The sequence below is a fragment of the Strix uralensis genome, chromosome 22 (genome assembly GCF_047716275.1).
Source record: "Strix uralensis isolate ZFMK-TIS-50842 chromosome 22, bStrUra1, whole genome shotgun sequence".
In the NCBI taxonomy this organism is placed as follows: Eukaryota; Metazoa; Chordata; class Aves; order Strigiformes; family Strigidae; genus Strix; species Strix uralensis.
Window position 1 is genome coordinate 5,201,770 of NC_133993.1, and position 22,713 is coordinate 5,224,482.

At 52.4% G+C, this 22,713-nt stretch overlaps 1 protein-coding gene and 1 pseudogene across 1 annotated transcript; both read left to right on the forward strand.

The window, feature by feature from the left end:
- Positions 1 to 8,064: 8,064 nt before the first annotated feature.
- On the forward strand, positions 8,065 to 8,826 carry LOC141953316 (feather keratin Cos1-2). Its single transcript, XM_074891794.1, has 2 exons — positions 8,065 to 8,137; positions 8,519 to 8,826. The coding sequence occupies exon 2, from the start codon at positions 8,521 to 8,523 to the stop codon at positions 8,824 to 8,826; it is 306 nt and encodes a 101-aa protein (XP_074747895.1). The 5' UTR covers positions 8,065 to 8,137; positions 8,519 to 8,520.
- A 6,686-nt stretch (positions 8,827 to 15,512) lies between these two features.
- On the forward strand, positions 15,513 to 17,024 carry LOC141953270 (feather keratin Cos1-2-like; annotated as a pseudogene).
- The last annotated feature ends 5,689 nt before the right edge of the window (positions 17,025 to 22,713 follow it).

Sequence of the window (22,713 nt, forward strand, 5' to 3'; positions counted from 1 at the left end):
GCCCTTGGCCTCAGAGCATGACCTGCAGAAAGGGAACCTGACCACTGCTATCCCCTAGAGAGAAGCCCAATGCTGCTGGAGGCTCTGAGAGGTCAGTAGCTCACATGTTTGTGCAAAAGGGAGTTTTTATTGCTTTAATGGTAGGAAAAGAAGCTCAGTCAAAAGATGTCTGCAAAGGATGCAGGAGTGGGTATGATGTGAGAAAAATCCTTTAAAACATCCCCAGAACTTCTCCTCCTCATATTCCCACATGTCCCCAGAATGAGGGGGTATGACCTGCACTCAAGTGCAAGGATAGCAATGACAGGTCACCTATACACCCTCCATCCCCCAAAGAGTTCACTGGACAGCCCAACATTTATACAGTTCAAAGGGCTAAGATGACCCTAAGGTTGATGAAGTCAGCCTGTCTGGCCCTCACACCAGAGCCCTCCTGTCACTCACACACCCCTGGCTCCCACCAGACAGGGCACCCCAAGGACAGCAACCAGTGCCCAAGTCCCCATGGTACATCTGTGCTGCCTGGCCTTCCCCCAGGCATGAGGCAGCTGACCCCAAGGCCCATGAGGCACGGCATGAGAAGGGCTCCAAGGACTGGTAGAGTGCACTGGGGAGAGGAGGTCCTCTGGATCTCAGCACATGACCATGCAACAGGAGAGTCCACAGGGTGGTTCAGACTATTATCCAAAATTGGAATCATCATGCAATTTCAGGAAGGAGCATTGCCCCATGACATGATATGTTTTCCATCTTACTTTGACCTCTGACCTCTGAGGGATACACCCTGGAGCAGATACTCTAAGAGACAGGCCTGCAGGAAAACCTGAAGAAGCAATGTGCAACAGGGAATAACAGGAAGGAAAGAGCAGCAGCAAGGGAACTTTGAACAAACAGCCACAACCTCCTGCATTGCCTGCCCCCTCACCAGAGCCATTGGATAGATGTACCATGTAATCCATGGCGAAAACAAGAGGACCTGAGACTCTGTCACCACTTTCTCCTTCATCTCAAACCACTGACACTCTCCCCTCCTGGAAGAAAATTTTGACCTGCAGATCACTGTGTGCCCAGGGGAAGCAGAGATGCCAGGGGAGAGCTGAGGGCCCCTTCCAGCAAGCTCAGAGATAAGACAGAGATAAGACAGGTGTAGAAAAGCACTCAGGTCATGTGAAATATCATTCTGCAATGAGTTACTTTGTGCTCCCATATTCCAACGTATTTATTGTTTGCTCTCCCAGATGTCCTGCCTTTCCTGCAAGACCCTGAACATTTTCTCACAGCTCTTTGGGAACATCCCAGCATGAGGACAGACCTGAATTCCACCACCAGGTGGGACCCAAATCTTATCATTCTTACCCCACTCAGGTGATAAGGGGACTTCTCATATCTCTTGCAGTACCTCACAGAGACATTTTTCTCCAGGTGCCTCACTCTCTTTGCCTCCTTCTCTTTCCCTCTGGCCCATCTCTCCTTTGGACACATAAGACACCCACTGTCTTCCACAAAAACGGAAATTTCTTTGACACCTCAAGCGGCCTCACTGTCAACATCCACTGTCATGGCCTACTGAGCTGACCCCACTCTCGTAATTAAGACATGTTGGTCTGCCACCGTGGCAGATTTTTCCAGCTCATCCCACAGCTTCCCCACTCCAGGAACAGACAGACTGAGCATAATAAGAGACGTGTGCACAGAGGGACACACTAGAACCCAGAAATGCACATCCCAGAACTGCAGCCACCAGCAGTTTACTGTTGGGCAAAGAACTCACAGGGACTCAGAGACACAGGGACTCCCCCAGCCAAGTGCTGTTGAGTTCCCACAGCTGCAGGAGAGACATGAAAAGCAGGGGGAGACCTCAAGGGGTTGAACAGAGCATCTTGTCCAGTGCCTGGCTCATGGGTCTTTGTCACAAGTTGAGGCTTTCACTGATCCCCAGAAGCAGGGCTAGGAGGACATTTGCCTTCCTTGGGTTTCTTTTGGCAAGGAGGTAACCCCACAGGAGCAGTCATGTCTCCTACCAAGAGTCCCCTTCTCCAAGAGGGGTCACTGGTGGACACTGAGGGAAGAGCAAGATTTGGGCAAGCAGCTGCAATACTTCTCCTGAATACTCAGTGCTGTGTCCAGCTCACTTTCAGCAGCTCAGGATTGTTCCCGAGTCTGCTGTGGCAATGCACCCTCGTGGCAAGGAAAGCCAACAGCATCCTGGGCTGCATCACCAGCAGGACAAGGGACCTGATCTTTCCTCTCTACTAAGCACTGCTGAGGCCACTTCTGGAGTGCTGGGTCCAGTTCTGGACTCCATGATGAACATCTCCTGCCATCCGGTGTCCAGCCAGAGACAGGGGCTTGCACCCACCTCTCTCAGGGTTGGAGACAGGCCCCTTTGCAGCCCCTCATGTGCTCCTTGTCCCTCCTCAGTAGTGTCTGAAGGGAGGTGGAACCAGGAACAGCTACAGGCACCTGGAAGCAGGAGTGTGACTCTCTGTGCCCACAGGGATTTTCTCTCCCTTCTCCCCACACCATGGATGAGGCCCTTCAAGGGAAATGTCTCTGGGAACAGCAGATGCTGTAAACATCCCAGCCAGAGTCAGAGACATGACCTCTCTGTGGCAGGAGGACATCCAGCACAACCCTCTGCTTCACAAAAATCTTATCCACATCCCTCTCGTTACAACTGATCAGCCTCTTTGTCTGGAGGTGACACTTCTGAGAAGAGTGAGAAGAGAGGATCATCTTAGGAACTCAGGGGTGTTTCTGCCTACAGGGGAAATCTCCTTATGGGATGCAGTGGAAAAGAATTGGGCGACTGTGCAAGGGGCTGTGCATGGGTTGTTTAGGGGAAGCAGCAGAGACACAGAAATGGAAGGAGCAAGGCAGTTTGTACTGGAGCAGACATGGGAGGAGAGCTGGAAACAGGGACAAGAGGGGCTGATGCCATGTGACCATGGGGCTGATCCCTGTGCTGGCCTGGCCATGCCTGTGGCTCTGCCTTGTTTGTCCCCCTGCCAGTAGTTCTCTGCAAACACAGTTACAAAGTGCAGCTGGGACAGGCACCACGGCTGATCCTTCACTCTGTGCCTTGAAAACCTCTGACCATGGACTTTGAAGAGCTGTGTCAGCTCCCCAAGCCACACAGGGTTCCCCGGGGACTGTCTGGAGCCCACAGGCTCTTCCCAGAGGCCTCCTCCTAGGTCTTACTAAGCTCAGACCTTCAGCTGCTTTGGGCAACCCAGCAAATATGTTTATGACTCACTCATCAAGTAGGAGTCATGGCATCCCTTGAGGCTGCGGTCGGTGTGTCCAGTCCAAGCTTTTACCCTGTCTACTGGGCTTCAAGTCCAAAGCTATTGAAACCTGTCAAAGAAGCTCATGGTCTCAACACTGAGGTACTGTGGGGAGCACTTAAAGGTGCCTGTGACCTCGACATCTGCTTCTCCTCTCGCTGTGGAGCTTGAACTCCTGACTCCATGGGATGACTCTGTAACGGGAGCAGGAACAGTTTGAAAGCTCCATGAAACCTTTAGCCAGAGGATACAATTTTTCATTCAGTAAAGAAATGTGCAACACCTACTGGCTGTTCTTTCTCAAGGAAAGCTTTTCATTAGCAACTCAGCCCTGGAGTGCCCGTGGGGCCGGGGCAGAGGAAAGCACCTGCTCGGGGTTCCCTTGGCTGTCCTCGGGGGGAAAGGCCGGAGCCCGAGGAGGGGCCCTGTATGTTCCGTGTGAGCCGAGGGCTGCCCGGCTGCCCGTGGGCAGGAGGAGCTCTGCTGCACCGGGTACTTCCTGGGTGCGTTGGCTTCTTAATTGCCCCGTTGCTAATTGGCTCCGTCGAACGTGCAGGGAGGCTGTTGGCGGTACTAACAGCCTTGGGGGAGCCCTTGGTGCATGTGCCCGGGAAGGGCAAAAGCTCTGGGACTCTGTCCCCTGGGCGAGGCATTTCTGAGGCAGAGCTGGCCGGCCGTTACAGACAGGCCCGAGGATGCCCCGTTAGGCAGCAGAGTCTGAGCCCGTCGGGAGGCAGCAAGAGAGCCTGGGGGAAAGCCCGCCCTGCCCTGCCTGCCTTGCCCAGCCTGTCTGCCTGTCCCTGGGCAGCGCTGCCCAAGCGCGGCTCTTTGGTGGCCTCGGGAGCACAGACCCGCAGCGGCCGTCAATGAGAAGAGGTGCTGAGGCCAGGCCTTGACTGCTGGGGGGGCCTGGTGGTGCCGGTGTTGGTGGCGGGGCCGGGCGGGCGGGGGAAGCGGCCCGGGGCCCGGGGCCGGGCGGGGCCGGGCGGGGCGAGGCGGCCCCGGCGGGCGGAGCGGCAGCGCCCCCTGGCGGGCCCGCCCGGGGCTGTCCCCCCGCCCCCGCCGGCCCCGCCCGGCCCCGCCCGCGGCGGTTCGTGCCCGGCCGCAGCCCCGGCTCCTCTCCCCGTGTCTCCCAGCGCGCAGTAATACACCGCCGCGTCCCCGCGCCGGGGCCGGACGAGCCACAGGGCGCTGGACCGGCGGTCTGCCGCCACCGACAGCCGCCCCGGCGGGGCCTGCAGCTCTTTGAAGCCCTGAAAAACGCTCACGAGTAGTGCGGGGGCTCGGCCCGGGAGCTGACGGTACCACTGGATGTAGTCGGTGATCTTTGCGTTGGGGTGGGAGCAGTTGATGGTGACGCCGGTGCCCTCGGTGGTCTCTGCCGACGGCTCCTGCTGCACCTGGGCTCTGCCCGCAGCCACTGCCGAGGAGAAAAGAAGAATCCCTTTGCTTCAGCTGAACGTGTCGTGCAGCGGGAGAGGGGAGAAGGGGACACTTCACAGATGAGGGTGTGATCTGAGAACACAGGATGGAGAGACAGTTTCTCTGAGAGTGGTTCTTTGGGGACAGGAAAGTTTGGAAGGACAGTCCGAGTGAGGAAGAGGAGAAGGACTGAGGCAAAGAGATTGGCTGGGATAGATGGATGGATGGATGGATGGATGGATGGATGGATGGATGGATGCGGAAGTGGAGTAAGAGAATAGAGAAGAAAGCTTAGAGGGAACACTTCGTTGGGGTTAGAAGGGAGGACAGAGAAGGGAATAAGGTTCAAGAGGAGCAGGAGGGTCACAGGCGAGCCCCGGCCCAGCCCCGGCCCCCGCAGCCCGTGTCCCAGCCCCCGCCGCCAGCCCCGCGCACCCAGGAGCACCGCGGCCAGCCCCGCCAGCCCTGCGCCCCGGCCCCGCCGCATCCCGCCGCTCCGCCGCCCGCGCCTCGCTGCCCCCCGCCAGCCCCGGCTCTCTGCTCCGGCCGCGGCGCCTCCTCTCCGCCGCCTCCGCTCCTCTCGGCCGCCGCCAGCTCCGCCCCGGGGCTGAGCCCTGCGCCGGCGCCGCTCGGGGGCTCGCCCGGGCTCAGAGTGCTCAGCGGCTCTGCACCGCCACCACTTGCGCTCCCGGCAATCCCACTCTCTCCCTCCTCCAGCAAGGGCTCCCCAGCAACAAGAAGCCTGCCCAGCGCCAGCTGCAGCCTGGGCCAGCAGCAGGGCCTTGGCCCAGCACATGCAGCAGCTTCCCAGAGCTGTCCCCGAGCTCAGCGCCTGCAAACAGCAGCCACTCACCTCCTGCCCATGGCACGGAGGAGGCTGAGAGCCTCCCTTCAGCTGCCCCTCTGCAGGCCGAGCACAATGCCTCCGAGCTGCTCTCTAGCAGAGGGGATGGGAGGCCAAGGGTGACCTGGGTGTGCAGGGTTCAGGGAGGGCAGGGGACAGGGGGAATCACACAGTCACAGTGTAGTTGAGCAGGGACCTGCAGAGGTTGTTTGGACCAACCCCTGCTTGGAATAAATCCCATTAGATCAGTCTGCCCCAGGACGGAGATCGCAGAATTTCCCTGCGAAATCCATTCCAGTTCTAATTCTTTCTTTATGCCTCTTGCTTAACTAGAAATCTCCCTCTTCCAGAAGCCTCGACTCATGTCACAGAGCACCTCCACAGTCCAGTCCATCTTCTCTCTTTCCTTTGAACTCTTACTTCCTGCACCTGCTGGGAACAATTTGGCTGACAGAGATCAGTGTCTGCCTGTTGCCTGTGGTTGGGTGTCATCCCCAAACTTGCAGGAACTTCTGACCTTCCAGTTGCTCATGGTGTTAATGAAACAATTGGTGTATTGATCCTACTGCTGATCACTGAGAAAGACCAACAGCAAGTGGCTGCTAGCTGAGATTTGCACCACTCATCAAGAGCCATTGACCCTGGTAGTCCAGCCAATATTCCACCCACATTATCATCCTCTCACTGAACACATCTCTTACAAATTTCATCATAAATGACGTATGAGAGGAGCTATCAAGGTCTTGCTAAACTGTAGGTACACACCTCCCCTGCCCTTTCCTTGTCCACAGTGCCTGTTATCTCCTGAGACACCAGCAAGGTTTCCCTCAGCTACACTAAAGCCTCATCTCAGCAGCAGCTCCACGGAGAGGGGAATCAGCCCTGGCTGAGCTCTCCCAGCAGAGCTCCCTGGCACTGACCTCCCCGAGGTCACTCAAGGGAAGGGGGGAAGCCTTGGCTGCACTGTGTCCAAGCTGGGCCTGAGCCCAGGCAGACAAATATTCAGGAGGGGAGATGGGCTTAGAACATTTACCCACTGTACACAGCCCTTGTTGGAAAGAGAGTCTCTTCTGGACAGCCCTGTGGGACAGCAGCAGGCTTTGGGGGATGTGGTGTCAAACCTAAAGTCCCTTCCCTTGTGGTCCTTGTGGGCTGAAGTCCAAGGCAGCCACGATGTCTTTGGCTTTCCTTGTGAAACCCACAGGGTCTGTGACTTCCCCTCAGAGCACAGTGATATCAGGCTCTCTGTTCTGTTCATTCCTTATCTGTTTGCTCCAAGGTCTCAGGTCCTGCCTGATGCAGCACCAGACTGATGATCTACAAATGTACATTTTGCTGTGTCCCAGCCCAGACACCACCGACACTGCACGGGAAGCAGATGCACTCAGGGATGTCCAGCACATGGTCAGCAGGATTCCTCAGCTTTTCTCCTTGCCCAGAAAGCAATCCCCGTCCTTCTGAACTCTCTAGAGCTGGGGAGAGCAGCCGTGTCCTGGCCTGGAGAGGCAGGGAGGGGGCACTGCCAGCCGTGCTGAGGCACTCCCACTGCTGTTACACTGAATTAAACTAAGGAGCCAAGCTGGAGTGAAACCATCCTTGTAGTGGCCTGACATTGGCAGCAGCGGAGCGTGAGCTTTGGAGGGGCAGGAAAAGGAGGGCTCAGGAGCCAGGGGCTGCACTTCAGAGCGTCTTCGCTGGACACATCTCTAGCAGGCTGGTGCCATCACCGTTCAGCTGCACTCAGGCTCCTTCTGACCCTGGCAACCTGCTGCTCTGTGGTGCTCATGGACAGAGCAGAGGAGAGTGTCCCTGCCATGAGCAGCACATTCCCTCGTGATGAAGGACACACAAGGTCACACATACACACACTTGTGCACACCAATGGAATTATACACAAATCTTTGCTCCCATGTGCATCCACACAAACCTGTCTGCTTACAAGTAAAGACAAGGAAAAAAAGCTCATAGGAACACAATGGACCATGGACTCTGCTGAGGATCCCAGGGGACTGGGCAGTGTTAGGCAGGATGGGGTCAAACCCCAGCAGCACAACACCTACACCTGGGGAGGCAACAACAAGTGACCACTGAGGTGAGTTGAAGAAGGAGGCAGGAAAAGAACATGACATGGCACAATCTCATGCATGGGAGCCCACGGCATCCATCTGAGGATGGCTGGAGCTTCTTCCTCAGAAACAACACTTCAAACAGCCCCACCAGAGTGACCCAGACTGACATCACTTGCCTGCTCTGGAAACATCCAACACTTGAGCTGAGTCTTCTGCCAGCACTGCTGCATTCCTGCCCTAGAAATCCTGGGGCCTTTCATCCCAGTGCTCAGAACAAGCCTTCACTGGGGAATGGGCATGGCACAAACCTGGAAATGAAAAGGAGCAGTGCAGGAAATGAAAGCACAGCCCATATCATTAGCTGCGATGGTTTGCATTCAAGATGAGCTTGTCAGAACATTGTTACCTCTGCAAAGGGTCCTCTGGTCCTGCGGCAGTGAAGGGCAGGTATAAAAGGCAGCCCAAGTCCCTGCTCTCTCATGCCCTTCTCTTGGCTCCTTCTTGCTGGGAACCAGGTGAGTCTGAAGCCCCTTTTCCTCCTCTTCCAAAGGGAGATCTGCACTTGAGAGACATCCCAGCTAATATTACTCTCTCCTGTCCTGGGGTTTGGATTTTCTTGTCATTACACGACATTACACGACATTGGGGACACGGTGTGCTTATAGAGGCTGGGGGGCTGAGGAGACTTTAAGTTTATGCATAAGGAGAGATCTTTGTTGAGCCAGGCTGTTCTTTGTGGGCGAATGAATACCGTGTGGCTCTTGTCAAAACGTTCATCTCCCCACTAAGTATTGTCCTTATCTCCTCTATGACAGGGTAACCAGGCAGCTCCTCACCCACCCTTGTGCTCTGCTTCCTCCCTGCCCTCTCTCCCAGGTGCACCTCCACCCTCAGAGACATGTCCTGCTATGACCAGTGCCTGCCATGCCGGCCCTGCGGCCCGACCCCGCTGGCCAACAGCTGCAATGAGCCCTGTGTCAGGCAGTGCCAGAGCTCCACCGTTGCCATCCAGCCCTCCCCCGTGGTGGTGACCCTGCCCGGACCCATCCTCAGCTCCTTCCCACAGAACACCGTTGTGGGATCCTCCACCTCTGCTGCCGTTGGCAGCATCCTCAGCTGTGACGGAGTGCCCATCAACTCTGGGGGCTTTGACCTCTCCTGCATTACCAGCCGCTACTGTGGCAGAAGGTGCCCCCCCTGTTAAAGGTGCCGACAAACCCCAGGAAACACCTTGAGGAACTCAGAACATGTAGAGGATTAATATTTTGGAGGTTGCTTTTGGGATAGCGGAATGGTTTTGCCTTTCTTTCCTTTTACTTTGTTTACTACCTCTCCCCTCACGCACCCCAGCACCAGCTGTATAAGGTCCATCTGTCTCGTCTTCCTCCCTGGGACAGGCAGACAGACATCATGCAGGAACTTCTCTATGGCCAAGGACTGCAGATTCTCAACTGCACCTGGGGTTCTCTGCACTTCTGACCTCCACTTGGAGTGACTTTATTTCCTTCTTTTGACTCATTAAAGTTCTGCTGCATTCAAGCCTGGCCTCCATGTGGTCCTTCCCTCTGTGGACACGCCCCAAGCTGCCAAAGGAGAAGGGTGTTGCTCTGGGTGGAAGGGGGTGAGGGCACAAGGAGACCTTGCCTTGTTGTGTCTCTGTGCACAAATGCCCAGAAAGGCAGGAGGCTCTGAGGGCTCAGCAGCCCCATCAGCTCCTGAGCAAGAGCGTTCCTCTTGCTATGGCTGGAGCTGCACTGCCTTGGCAGGGGGTTGGCTTTGGGCTCTGAAAGGTGATTTGATTTGCAGAATGACAAGAGTGGTAAAGAAGGGAAGAGCCCTTGGGATGGCCCAGAGCTGCTACTCCACATTCCTCTGCCCTCCACCACTCAATCTAGGGGCCATGGCCAGCACACATGGATGGGACTAGCAGGGAAAATCACCCATGCTGCTGAATGTCTTGAGGCTGGCTCATGAAGCAGAGCTCAGTACACCTGAAGGCCAAAAGCTCTATAGCAGCGTTTCACTTGCATGTCTGAAATTTTTTTCCCTAGTCATGCTGCTAATGACAAACATCATCATCCATATAGACCTCCTATGCTACCACACTGAATCTTTTAACAAGGAGAAGGTCCTTGGCAATGATGATACTTGTCGCGGATGAAAGTATTGACACGGTAATATTTAGTAAGAAATCTAGGTTTATTAATAACTAACAGCAATTTTTTGTTATAAAATAATTCAGAAATACTAAAAGAAAGAAAAGCGACTTATTCAGATTCTAAAATGACAAGATTCACACTAACTTACTTAATGGTACCTATATATATATACACACATGCATGCACATAACAAAACAGACAAACATACAGAAACAAAGGTGTTTGGATTCAGTAGAATGAACACAGAACGGACATACACACACAGAAACAAGGGTACGTGTACACACACACACACACACACACACACACACGCAGAGTAAAGAGAAGCTAGCTCAAAGAAAATTTCCCTCTCGAGTTTAGAGCAAATACTCCCAATGCTTTGGCATTCCTCAACGGGCGATAATTGAGACTCAAGCAGGGGACTTCGCCCTGGCCTTCCGTCTGGAGCAGATGACACCTTAAGGGTTTGGTACCTGAGAGACGTCCCAGCTCAGGGGAGATGCTGGTCACAGGCCCACTGCGATCCAGGATAGTTCAAAGGGTCTCCCTGGTGGTCGCCATTTATAGGGTCCAAGATAATTGACTTTTGTCAAATGCCTTCTGGTGCCTTCCAGCAGTTACAAAAGAATTTGATTAATGTGCGACTCTCTTATTATTCCCATTTGACCACATCCCAGGCACAGGTGTGCCAGGCCCTTAGGAGTTGATGGGCCATTTTAACCATTTCCGAGCAATTGGGAGGGGCAGGAGCCAGGCTCGTTAACATTGTCAGTCCTTATCTCCACAGATTGGTGTATAGCTCAGGGGATGTGGGTGGAATCGCACCTAGTACCAAGCAGCCCAACAAAGAAGGGGGGGGGGGGGTGGGTAAGAATTGCACCACCACAATACTGTCTGAAATTTTCCTTCTGGATGAGGGAGGGATGGCATTGTTTCTGACAGATGAGTAAGACCCTTGGCCAAAGCACTGCCAAAGTGCTGCCGCTGACTCCTGGCATGACCCCTGGTTTGCCAACCCAACTAAAGAGCTCTTGCAAAGGTAGGAAAAGGGCACAGGATCCATGCAGGCTTTACACTTCAAATTAAGTGTATTTGTGCCAGAGGTTGGGTTTTATTTATGGTGATTTAAACCATTGACTGACGGAGTAGGAGCTGTTCTTTACATCACACTTATTCCTGTGCTGTACACCTTGATTCACACCCTAAGAAAAGAGGATGTGAAAGTTGCTAGTATTTCTTCGCTGCCAACACTGGCCAGGCTGTCTTGTTTGACAGGTGATATGATGAGGAGATCTGTTTCCAGAAAATGCTCTAAAAGCATTGTGATAGACAGTAAACTGTTTGTTCATCAAATTCCATTAAACATACTGGGAGCTCGTGACATGTTATTCCATAAACTATGTAGGTCTAAGCTTAATCTTAACTATTACATTGTGTAACGACTAACTGACTGCAAGTGCTTATCTAAGTTGAAATGCTGAAGCAAGGACTCCTATTGTGCAGAAGACTGAAAAGAGGGAGAAAGGGAAGAAGGACAAAGGGGAGAAAGACAAAGGGAAGAAGGACAAAGGGGTAATGTCTATACTCTGTAAGATATAAACAAAAGCTTTGTGAGCCACTCACAGGAAAGCAGGAAATACAAGGAGTTGGTGACACGAGGAAGACCTGGATGGACGACCCCCTAGCTGCAAAGTGCGCAGACGCAGGGTACACCTCTCAGAGAGACCCGATACCGGAAGGCGGAGGATATAAAAAAGATGGACCCTCGGGATGTGAGCGCGCGCCGTTGGTGGAGCAAGGACTTCCCAACCGCCCAGCGCTGTTTTGCTTATTGCCGCTTGCTAAGTAAACAATTGAAATTTTGATTGGCTCTGACTCACATCAATTTGAGAAATCTACTTATAACAAGCCTGACTGACTAAAATGGGGTAATCCATGTGTGGATGAGACATACACAGTGTCCTGTACTCTAGAAAGGGGGCAACAAATTATACTGTGCTGTGGGAGTGATTGACAACTGCCGTGGGTTGCCCAGGGAGGTCACAGGCCTTCCCATATCCAAAACTACCTGGACACGGTCCTGGGCAACTGGGTCTAGGTGGCCATGTTTGAGCAGGGGGCTTGGACCAGATGACATCCAGAGGTCCCTTCCAACATCAACTGTTCTGTCATTCTCTCATTCTGTGACAGCAGCTGATGTAGAGCAGCTCAGGCTTTCCAGCACTTGAAGGGATGTAAGGTCACGGACATAATCCTGCTTTCCTTTCTTGTCTTAGCACTAATAATGGGCATTTTAAGGAACGCTTGGAAGAGGCTGAGTACCTCTCTTACTGGAACCAGACACTCTCATTTCTGTTGCCCCAGCCTCAGTGTCTGCACTCTGTGGGGAGTCTGGCTTGTCCCAGGGGACACCACGCTCTGCTGCTGTGTGAATACACCACTGAGGCACCATTTCCTTTACAGAGCAGGGGCCTGATCCCCAGCCCTACATCTCCCTTCAGGAGACCACTGAGCACAGCTGGGAGCATCTAAAGCTGTAAGAGTTGTCTCACTTGCAATGTGGGGATTCTTTGTGGCTGCAGCAATACGGATGTTCTCCAGTTTTTACGTTATCCCTGACACACAGACTTGGGACACAGAGAAGCTGAATGCCTGGAAAGGCCATGGCAGCTTCATCTCTCACTTTTCTAGTGAGGAAACACCAGAATGAAGCCCAGTCAAACCCTTGTTCTCATTAAAACTGATGGGAATGGCCAGGAACTGATTAATTGCCTTAAGTCTAGGGCCTGAAGGACTTGCCTAGGACTTGTCATCGCAAGAGGCTGAGAGCTGGCATTGAACTTCCTGGCTGTCAGTGCTGTGTGTGCATGGTCATGCTCACATACATGTTCTTCTGGCTGTGCTCACGTGTCCATTTGCACATATGTGTGTCTGTGTGTGCCCGGGGCAATGCACAGACAAGCAGGAGTGTGCACAAATATCAGCTGCGGGTGTGTTTGTGCACGTCTGTTGATGAGGGCGTATGTGTTTTATCACATGCACGTGTCTTCATGTAGCTGAGCATGGACGGATGTGACATTGGTCTGCAGATATGTAAGTGTGTGGGCACAGATATGTGTTGGTATGTGCTTTTTTGCCTGCGTGGCGCTGTACATCAGCGTACAGGTAAATTTGTTTGCACACCCCTGGGTTCAGGAGGATGCATATATGTCAGCATGTGTGTTGAATATCTGTGTGTACATGTTGGCTTGTGGGGTGGCTGTGCCTGTGTCTGCTCATGGGCTCCTTTGGAAACCTGTGTGCACACACCTCTTTACAAGTGCACAGATATGACATATGTCTGTGTGTGTGCATGCCTGTGTGTGTGCGTACCTCGGTGTGGGTATAGGTGTGCATGTGTGTGCACCCATGAGGGTATGTCAAAGCTCTTGCTAAAACCCAGTTACAGCCCAGGCAGTGCCCCTCCCCTTCCCCACAGTGCAAGAGACCTCCTCACAGAAAGCAATGAGGTTGCTCAGGCATGATTTGGCCTCAGTCAATTCATGTGAGCTGCTTCCAAGCCCGTCTTGAGCCTTTCATGAGTTTAGGAACGGCTTCTGAGAGTATTTCCTGCATGTCCTTTTCAGGGACTGAGTAGAGACTCCCTGAACACATTTGGATACACCCCAAATGATCCCATGAACTTGTGTATGGCCAGATGAGAGTAAGAGCTCCTTAGTTCTTTCTTCTTCTACTGTGGGTGCTGCTTCATTCCCTGAGAGTCTGTGGGAAGGTTCAGGGACATGGTGGGCCTGCGGAGAAGCCATATCAATAAAAACTGAAGATAAACAGGCATCAAGTACATCAGCCTTTTCCTTGTTATTTGTCCAAGTCCTCTTCCTCACTGACCAATGAGCCCTCACCTATTCAGCCTTCCTTTTGCTGCCAATAGGCTCAGAGATATCTTGCCTGATTCCCTTCACCTCCTTTGTAAGCGTCTACTACAGTCGTTTTGGCTTTTCTTGACTCACCTCTTTGCACATTGCAGGGACCACCCTTGTGCTCTGAGGAGGCTGTCTTGAAGGTTAGTCCCTTCTCCTGGGACTCTCTGGGCTCCAGGGCAGTTTCCCATGGCAGCATACCAAGCCGTAAAGTCCCTGATGAGAATAAGCCATGCTCTTCTGAAGTCAGGGCAGTAATCCTCCTGTCTGTCTTGGTCAGTCCTCTGAGGATCCTGAGCTCCACAGTTTCCTGGTCACTGTAGGCAAGACTGCCCTTGAACTTTACATCATCCGACAGTTCTTCCTCATTTGTGAGTAGCAAGTCTAAGAGATCCTCTCCCTTAATCCATTCATGGATTGCCTGCATCAAAAATTTGTATTCCATACACACCAGACATGTCCTGTTTTGCTTGTGCCCAGCCGTTTTCCTCCTGCAGTAGGTACTGACGTGGTACCAGGTGAGTACCAGGGCTTGTGACTATGAGGCTTTCACCAACTGCCTGACAAAGGTGTCATCTGCCTCCTCTTCTTGAGCAGGAAATGCATAGCCGCCACCTAAGTACACCACCACCTGCGTCACACGGGAAGTGTGAGAGCCTCCCCTGGCATGCTGTTCCCCCGTGCATGCCTCTTCTACCCTTGTGACATCCCTGCTCTTCAGTCTGTGGGAGACCTCTCCCTCCATACCTACTTTAAACTCCTCCTTCCCAGTTTAGCAGGGATTTGGAAAGACACTCTTACCTCACCTTACTAGGCACATTCCACCCCTGACCAGTAGTCTTCACTCGTCCAAGAAGGTCGTCTGGGGACAGAAGCCAGAGCTGTGCAGCGCTGCTGCAGCCTCCTGCTGCCATGCACGCTGCCCAAATGAGCTCTTCCACATGAGGGAGAGGGAGTCTCTTCTGACTTCTGTGCCATGCTTTGGATCTCACTCTTAGTAAATATGCATCACACTCTTAGAAAATATAGGTAATTAAGGGAGTTGTGAGTGAAATGGAACAAGATCCCCTGAGGAGATATGTCCTTCCAGCCCTGTGGGACCAACGCAGATTCCATCACATCCTTGTGTAGAGGCTCTTTCAGCCCAGACTCACTCACCAGCATAATTCATAGACTCACAGAATCAAAGAAGAGTTTGTGTTGGAAGGAACCTTGAAAGACCATCTACATCAAGCCTCCTGCCATGGGTAGGGTCATCTCTCACTAGGTCAGGTTGCTCAGAGCCCCATCTAACCTGACCTTGGACACTTCCAATTATGGAGATTCCTCAACTTCTTGGGTAAATCTCTGCCAGTGTCTCAAAACCCTCATAGGAAAAATTTTCTTCCTTATGACCCATCTATATCTACCTTCTCTCAGTTTAAAGCCATTGCCTCTTTATTACTACAGGCCCTTTGAAAACATCTTTCTCTGTCTTTCTTATAAGCTTCCCTTTAAGAATTGAAAGACCTCAAGAAGGTCTCTCTAGACCTGTCTCCTCTCCAGGCTGAACAATCCCACCTCACTCAGCCTTTCCTCATAGGAGAGGTGTTCCATCCCTCTCACCATCTTCGTGGCCTCCTCTTTCCCTCAGTCAGTGAAGAGACGTCAGCTCACACACGGGACTTATCCCACCCCAAAGCAGATGTACACGGCAAATGGAATGAACCCTCTTTCTGGAGACACTGATCCTGCCCTTGACCCATGGTCACCTCTGAACTTCCCAGCTAGCATTAGCTCACAGCAGGGCTGACCTACCTGGTCACGTCTCCATGGTTTGTTTCATCATGCGATCAGGAATGAACCCACAGGCTGTCCTACTAGCACCTAGAAGCACCTCCATCCCATGCCTAAAGCCCACGTCCATGTCCACGGTACTCAGGGACAGACAGAGAGCAGGGAAAAGGATTTTTTGGGGTGAATGGGCTCAAGCTGGACACAATTCTCTCATCAATTGCATCTCCCGCTCTTACCAAGCACAGATCAGTCTTCCCTCAGCCACAGGGAACCCTTGGAAACAGGGTTGGGAGAATATGACTCTCTGAAGTCCAACACCTGAGTGGACAGTATATACGACTCTCTCTTTGGGAGTCTTGAGTCTTCTCAATAAACTCTGAATTACTAGAGGTCTAGCTTTGTGTGTGTGTGTGTGTGTGTGTGTGCATGTTCACATGCTTGTGTGTCTGTGTGTGTTGTCTAAGCCAGCTGTTTGGTCTACCTTGAGTGTCCTTTATTGGACTCCTCCAGGATGTGAGGTGAGTCCTCTCCTCATCTGACGTGTCTTGCTCTGGAAATGCTTGGGCCTCTCATCCTGTCACGCAAAAATGCCTTCACTATGGAATGTACCTGGCATCAAGCAGGAAATGAAAAGACAACGATTCCAGAAGCCAAAACACAGCCCATAGCATTAGGTGGGATGTTTTGCATTCAGGATGAGCTTGTCAGATAATAACCACCTCTACAAGGGATGCCTCTGTCAGCCTGGGGCAGTAAAGGTCCAGGATAAAAGCCAGCACAGCTCCTCGCTCTCTCAGCCACTACTCTTGCATCCATCTCCTTGAGAACCAGGTGAGTCCGAGGCCCCTTCTCCTTCTCTGTTATCTTGCAAAGAAGGTCTCACTTCAGTGAATCTGTCAGCTGAGACTGGCTTTGTTCTATACCAGATCTTGGGGCTGCTTGTCATAGGAGAGGGGAGTGGGGAGAGTTAAGATTGGAGGGAGTCTGGAACAGTACTGAGGTGGCTTCTGTACTTGGGCGTAGACAGTAGCCACATAGGAGTTGGTGGCTCTTTTTGGTCCATGGCAGGATGAGTCCAAGAATCCCTCATACATCTCTCACAGACTCCACCTTCGAGCACTGCATGTTGTGTGGCTGCCTCATGGTGCATTGACAAGCTGCTCCTCACACATCCCCATGTTTTTCTTCCTCCCTGCCCTCTCTCCCAGGTGCACCTCGGGCCTCAAGACATGTCCTGCTGTGACCAGTGCCAGCCCTGCGAGCCCTGCTGCCGGCCCTGTGGCCCGACCCCGCTGGCCAACAGCTGCAATGAGCCCTGTGTCAGGCAGTGCCAGAACTCCACCATCGTCATCCAGCCCTCCCCCGTGGTGGTGACCCTGCCCGGACCCATCCTCAGCTCCTTCCCACAGAACACCGTTGTGGGCTCCTCCACCTCTGCTGCCGTTGGCAGCATCCTCAGCTGTGACGGAGTGCCCATCAACTCTGGGGGCTTTGACCTCTCCTGCATTACCAGCCGCTACTGTGGCAGAAGGTGCCCCCCCTGCTAAAGTCACTGATGACAGCCCAGACAACGACCCCCAGGAACCCAGAAGCTCATGCTGGACTGAGGACAGAGCTCCTGGCCAGTGATTTCAGAGAGGCTGAGCATCCTCCCAAGGGAGGGCAGCGGGGTCTCTCTGAAAACATGGCCAAAGTCTAACTCCCCTGTCTTCTACTCCCTCCCATGACTTTCTTCTCTTCTCTTCTTCTGGGCTGTAAGACCCCAAAGCCAAGCTGGGGGATCTGCTGGCCCCTCTTCCTTCATGATGATGGATCCCTTCTGGGATCTCCACCATGGCCAATGGGCACAGACATTTGGCAGCTGTTGGTGCTCTCTCTGCTCTGGCTGCCTCCTCTCAAAGTGAACTCATTTCCCTCTTCAAAGTCATTAAAGCTTTCTGCATCCCAGCCTCTGCCTCCACATAATCCTTTTATTGGTGGACATTGTATCGAGTTGCTGAGGAAGAAAGGCATTGTCTTGACTAGTGGGAGATCATGTGGGGGACCAGGCAGATGATTCATCATTTGGAGAGGAAGGGGAGGATGGGACACAAGGCAGTCGGCCCTCTCAGGCACTGTTTCTTGAAGCTGAGGAAGACACCCCTGGCTCCTCCACAGCCAGTGGCCATAGGGCTCTGCCTTCTGGCATCTCTGCTCAGACACAGGCCCTTGGCCTCAGAGCATGACCTGCAGAAAGGGAACCTGACCTCTGCTATCCCCTAGAGAGGAGCCCAATGCTGCTGGAGGCTCTGAGAGGTTAGTAGCTCAGAAGTTTGTGCAAAAGGGAGTTTTTCTTGCTTTAGTACTAGGAAAAGAAACTCAGTCAAAAGATACCAGCAAAGGATGAAGGATGCAGAAAAATCTTTTAAAACAGCCCCAGAACTTCTCCTCATCATCTTCCCACCTCTCCCGAGAATGAGGGGTGTGACCTGCACTCAAAGGCAAAGATAGCAATGACATGTCACCTCTACAGCGTCCATCCCCCAAAGAGATCACCCCACAGCCCAGCAGTTACACAGTTCAAAGGGCTAAGATGACCCTAAGGTAGATGTTGAATTCAGCCTGTCCAGCCCTCACACCACAGCCCTCCTGTCACTCACACACCCCCAGCTCCCACCAGACAGGGCACCCCAAGGACAGCAGCCAGTGCCCAAGCCCCCATGGTCCATCTGTGCTGCCTGAGCTTCCCCCAGGCATGAGGCAGCTGTCCCCAAGGCCGGGTCTTCTCGTGGCAGGCCCATGAGGTAGGGCATGAGAAGGGCTCCAAGGACTGGCAGAGTGCACTGGGGAGAGCAGTTCCTCTGGATCCCAGCACATGGTGATGGAGCAACAGGAGAATCTACAAGGTGGTTCAGACTATTATCCACTATTGTAATAATCATGCAATTCCAGGAAGGAGCGTTGCCCCACAACATCCGCTTTATATTTTCCATTGTACTTTGAACTCTGACCTCTGAGGGACACATCCCGGAGCAGGTACTCTAAGAGACAGGCCTGCAGGAAAACCTGAGGAAGTAATGTGCAACAGGGAATTACAGAAAGGAAAGCGCAGCAGCAAGGAAACATTGAACAAACAGCCACAACCTCCTCCACTGCCTGCCCCCTCACCATATCTAATGGGCAGAAAAATCATGTGAACCATGGTGAGAACAAGAGGACCTGAGACTCTGTCAGCACCTTCTCCTTCATCTCAAACCACTGACACTGTCCCCTCCTGGAAGAAAATTTTGACCTGCAGATCCCTGGGTGCCCAGTGGAAGCAGAGCTGCCAGGGGAGAGCTGAGGGCCCCTTCCCCCAAGCTCAGCCTTGCACAAACACATCCCTTCCCTCCCCTTGGCTTCTTGCACAGCCAAGGAACCTCCTTGCACCAGGGTGTCTTGCACAGCACAGAGGTACAAGGTACTGTCAGAGACCTCAACTTCCTCCAGCTGCAGGACGCTGTATTTCCTTGTGGTGTTCAGCAGCGTGGTGAGACGGGTGCTCTGCCTTGGGCCAGCTGCTGCCTGATACGAGAGCAGCTGAGGAGCTTGGCCTTTCCTCTGCTGGTACCAGGAGAATCCATAAAGGCTAGAGACCTGGTATGTGCAGGTGATCTGGAAGGTGCCTCTCTCCTCTGCAGTGACTTGTCCTTCTTGCTGGGTGACTGTGGTCTGCCCCATGGTGCCTGGAAGAAAGGGAAGCTCAATAGCTCTACTGGGAAGGCTTGTATAAGCATATTAGAAATGGATGTAAAACCCTGGAGGAGAAAGCTTCCTGTCCCTTGCCCTACAGTAACATCATGAGGCCTGGGCACTGCAAGGTGGAGACTAGTTTTGGACAGGAGCTCCAAGATCTCAGACCAGAATGGACCCTGAGGAGAGCTGTGCTGTGTTTCTGTTCCTTCTTCTACTGTCCAGTGGTGAAGGGAACAGGCTGTCATGTTTGTCTTTTGTGTGCTGTACCAGTACCCCTCCGTAATGTTGAGGGGCCCTTGGAACTGCATTAAAAAGTTTCCTCCTGCTGCACTATCCCTGTTATCTCTGAGGGGTCCTTGGTCCCTGGGTAAACACACAGCTGAGACCAGTGTTTGAAAGATGAGCCCTTGATATGCTCACAACCAGGAGGAAAGTGGAGGCCATGGCAGGGATGTGCCAGGCAGGAGGCAGACTTGAGGGCCCTAGGATCCTCAGGGGTCAGTGGGATGAGTGTTTTAAAGTCCCTGTAGCAGCGCTGATAGGATCTGCTAACTTGTTTTGGAAATCGAGAAACATGAGACAGCAGAGACAGCTGAGATCTCCTATGGTGACAGCAGGTGGATCTGAAGAGAGCGGTAGAGAGGAATGGATCAAAGGGGAGAGAGAAGATGGAGAGGGGGCCTGAGGTATCTCTCCTCTCTCCTTTTCAAAAGTAAGAGCATTTTGAGAGAACCAGTGAAAACCACAGATGTCAGCTGACATTTTCCCAGTGTTCTCCTGTTATTCAGGACTCCTTCCCCATATGGACCCGATAAGACTGCTGAGGGTTTCCTTAGGAGAAGAAGAACTATGTGTTTCTAGAAAGCCAGGACTTACCCAGCAGTTGCCCCAGGATGGCTGTGAGGATGAGATATCCGAGTTGCATATCGAGACCAACCTGCCCATTTGTTCAGTGAAAGAGAGTCAGAAAAGCACCTCCCAGCCCCCAGATAACAGAGCTGCCGGAAATTACTCTGTTGTGGGAACAAAGGAAGAAGCAGGGGAGGGAAACAATCTGTTCTTCCTATGCCTGAAATGCTCCTTCTGGGTTTCTCCCTCCTCTGTGGGTCCCTCAGCCAAGGGCATTCTCAGCATCTCCACAGTGAGGGGCCCTGGGGGCTCTGGGGGTCCCAGTTGTGGGAAGAGGCTGTTCCCGGTCAGCTGACGGTGGAGTCCTCACCTCCCCAGCTAGAATCACCTGCTCTTCTGCACAGCCACTGCTGGGCCATCTGGGAGGTCAGGGGTTTCACATCTTCCCCTGAGGTCCTCAGCTCTCTGGGGACACTGCTATTTCTTCTGGGAAGAGACGTCTCTTCTGTTTCTCTCACGTCTCCCATTTCTTTGCTCTGCAACACCTCTCGCCCAAGCCCCAGAAATAGCAGATGAGCCCTGCTGTGCAGCAACCCAGGGGGCTCTGCCTGTGTCCTGCTCCGGTGGTGTAAACCACAGTCTAAGAGAGGAACCTGTCTCCAGCAAGGCTGCTGGATGCCACAAACCCAGATGCAAGGACAACTTAATCCACAGGGAAAAGGGCTGAGGTGTCAGGAGGAAACAGGATGAGGGATCAGTGGGTCACCCCCTGCTGCCAATCACACAGGGAGCCCAGGGGCTACCCACTGGAGCGCTGCACTGTGAGGGGTGGGGATGGGGCAGCCCTTCACCCCAGAGCTGAAAGGGCACACGAAGGGATGGGGGGAGGGGCAGGTGGAGACCACTACTGCCACCCGCTTTCCAGATCAACTCCAGAGTGGTCCCATGGACCAGTCACAACAAAGATAACATCCTGGTCATTTTCCTTAAGTCTTATATGGGCTTTCCAACAGAAAACCTCCACAATGAGGCGAATAATGATCCAGGTAACAATAATGGTAATAACAGGAATATTCTTACGGAAGTGCTGAACCTCCTCAGGCTGTAAAAGGAGGTTTCTAGAGAAGTGGTGGGTTCTAAGGCCAACACAGTCTTTCCCAGGTGGAAGAGCAGGCTGAAGCTTACTCTGTGAGCCAAAACAGCTTGCTAACAGATTTTTTCTTCTTGTTTTTCATCTTGCTGAACATTCTTTTTTCTGAGAATAAAGTAGGTCAATGTCAATGTAACTTCTGGAGTGTGCAGATACAGCTGAAGGTTGGTGCTGTCGTGAAGAAGAAAGGGGTTTGAAGAGAAGACATTAATAAATAAGACAGTCAGGGCCTATTCTTAAAGATAACAGGAACACGGACAGGGCAAATTAAAACAAACCAGCTCAAGACACAAAACAGCTGCACAGCACCTCCTAAACAGGCCTTTGTGAGCATGTGTGAGCACTGAGGTCAACCAGCAGACATGGCGAGGAAGACTACCAACGACCACCAGGGACCCCTCGAGACCACCACCCAGCAAGAAAATTGGGATGCAGATATTATAATTAGTCGCAGGAAATCTAATGCATATGTAACTCACTTCTCAGAAAAAATGTGACTATGAATGATCACACTGTATATTAGCTGCCGCTTATAGATCTTAGGCACACTCGTGGGCACACAATATGAAGATATTTGCGTGTGTGCCCAGTGCTGCAACAAAGAATGCCTGATTTCTAAAACTCCAAAAGGAGTCTTAGAGAGTTCCTCTGCTGGCTTTTACAGTAACAACCCTACAACAAGCTCCGGAGGTGGATCTGCCTCCCTAGGCTTCGTAGCAGACATAAGACATGTTCAGGAAGATGAGGATTTCTGTATTTCTACTGAGAGGAGAAACACAGCCATAGTCCTCAACCTGCAACCATCCTCATTGGGAGTCTCTCCATTCTTGATGCTTGTGTCTCCTCCCTCAACATCCCTAATACTCTCTTTGTCTGACTTTCTGCACCTGGCTCCATCGTAGTGTCTGCCCCTACACCTCCCTCAGCACACCTCTAGGATGCAGCTCTCTGACACCTGAAGAATGACACTCCAAGCCCTGCAGATCCCAGCTTTCCCCTTTGAATACTCCAGGCAGTATCAGCTTTCTCCTCTATCCAAACTAAAGTACCTCAGGAACCAGTGTAACTCCCTGCCTGCCTGTAGTGGCCCACCGTAACCAGAAGATGATTGTTCCTGGAGGAGTTAGGGATCTGCATGACAGCTGACCTGAGCAGGCACGGACGCGTGCTGTGCTGTGCTCTATATATCACTTGGCACTTGGCAATGATGCCACAAACATGTCCTTGTCTTTACCCAGGAGTGAATGAAACACCGTGTTTTCATAATAACGTTATTTTGCTCAGCAGTAGAAATGATGAATAGACTTGCCTATGTCTAAGAAAATCCCATGACAACTCCAGAGACGACAATGTCAGTGAATCTCAGAATGGGCAGGATTTGCAGCATGTGACAAACCCCAACTCAAGGTCCTTTTCATGATCCATAATTGAGAATTGCCAGAATCTGAAGGGACATAACATTACCTGTGCCATCCCCTTTTCCTTCTTGTCTTATCTCAGTTAATGGTATTTTAACCAACACC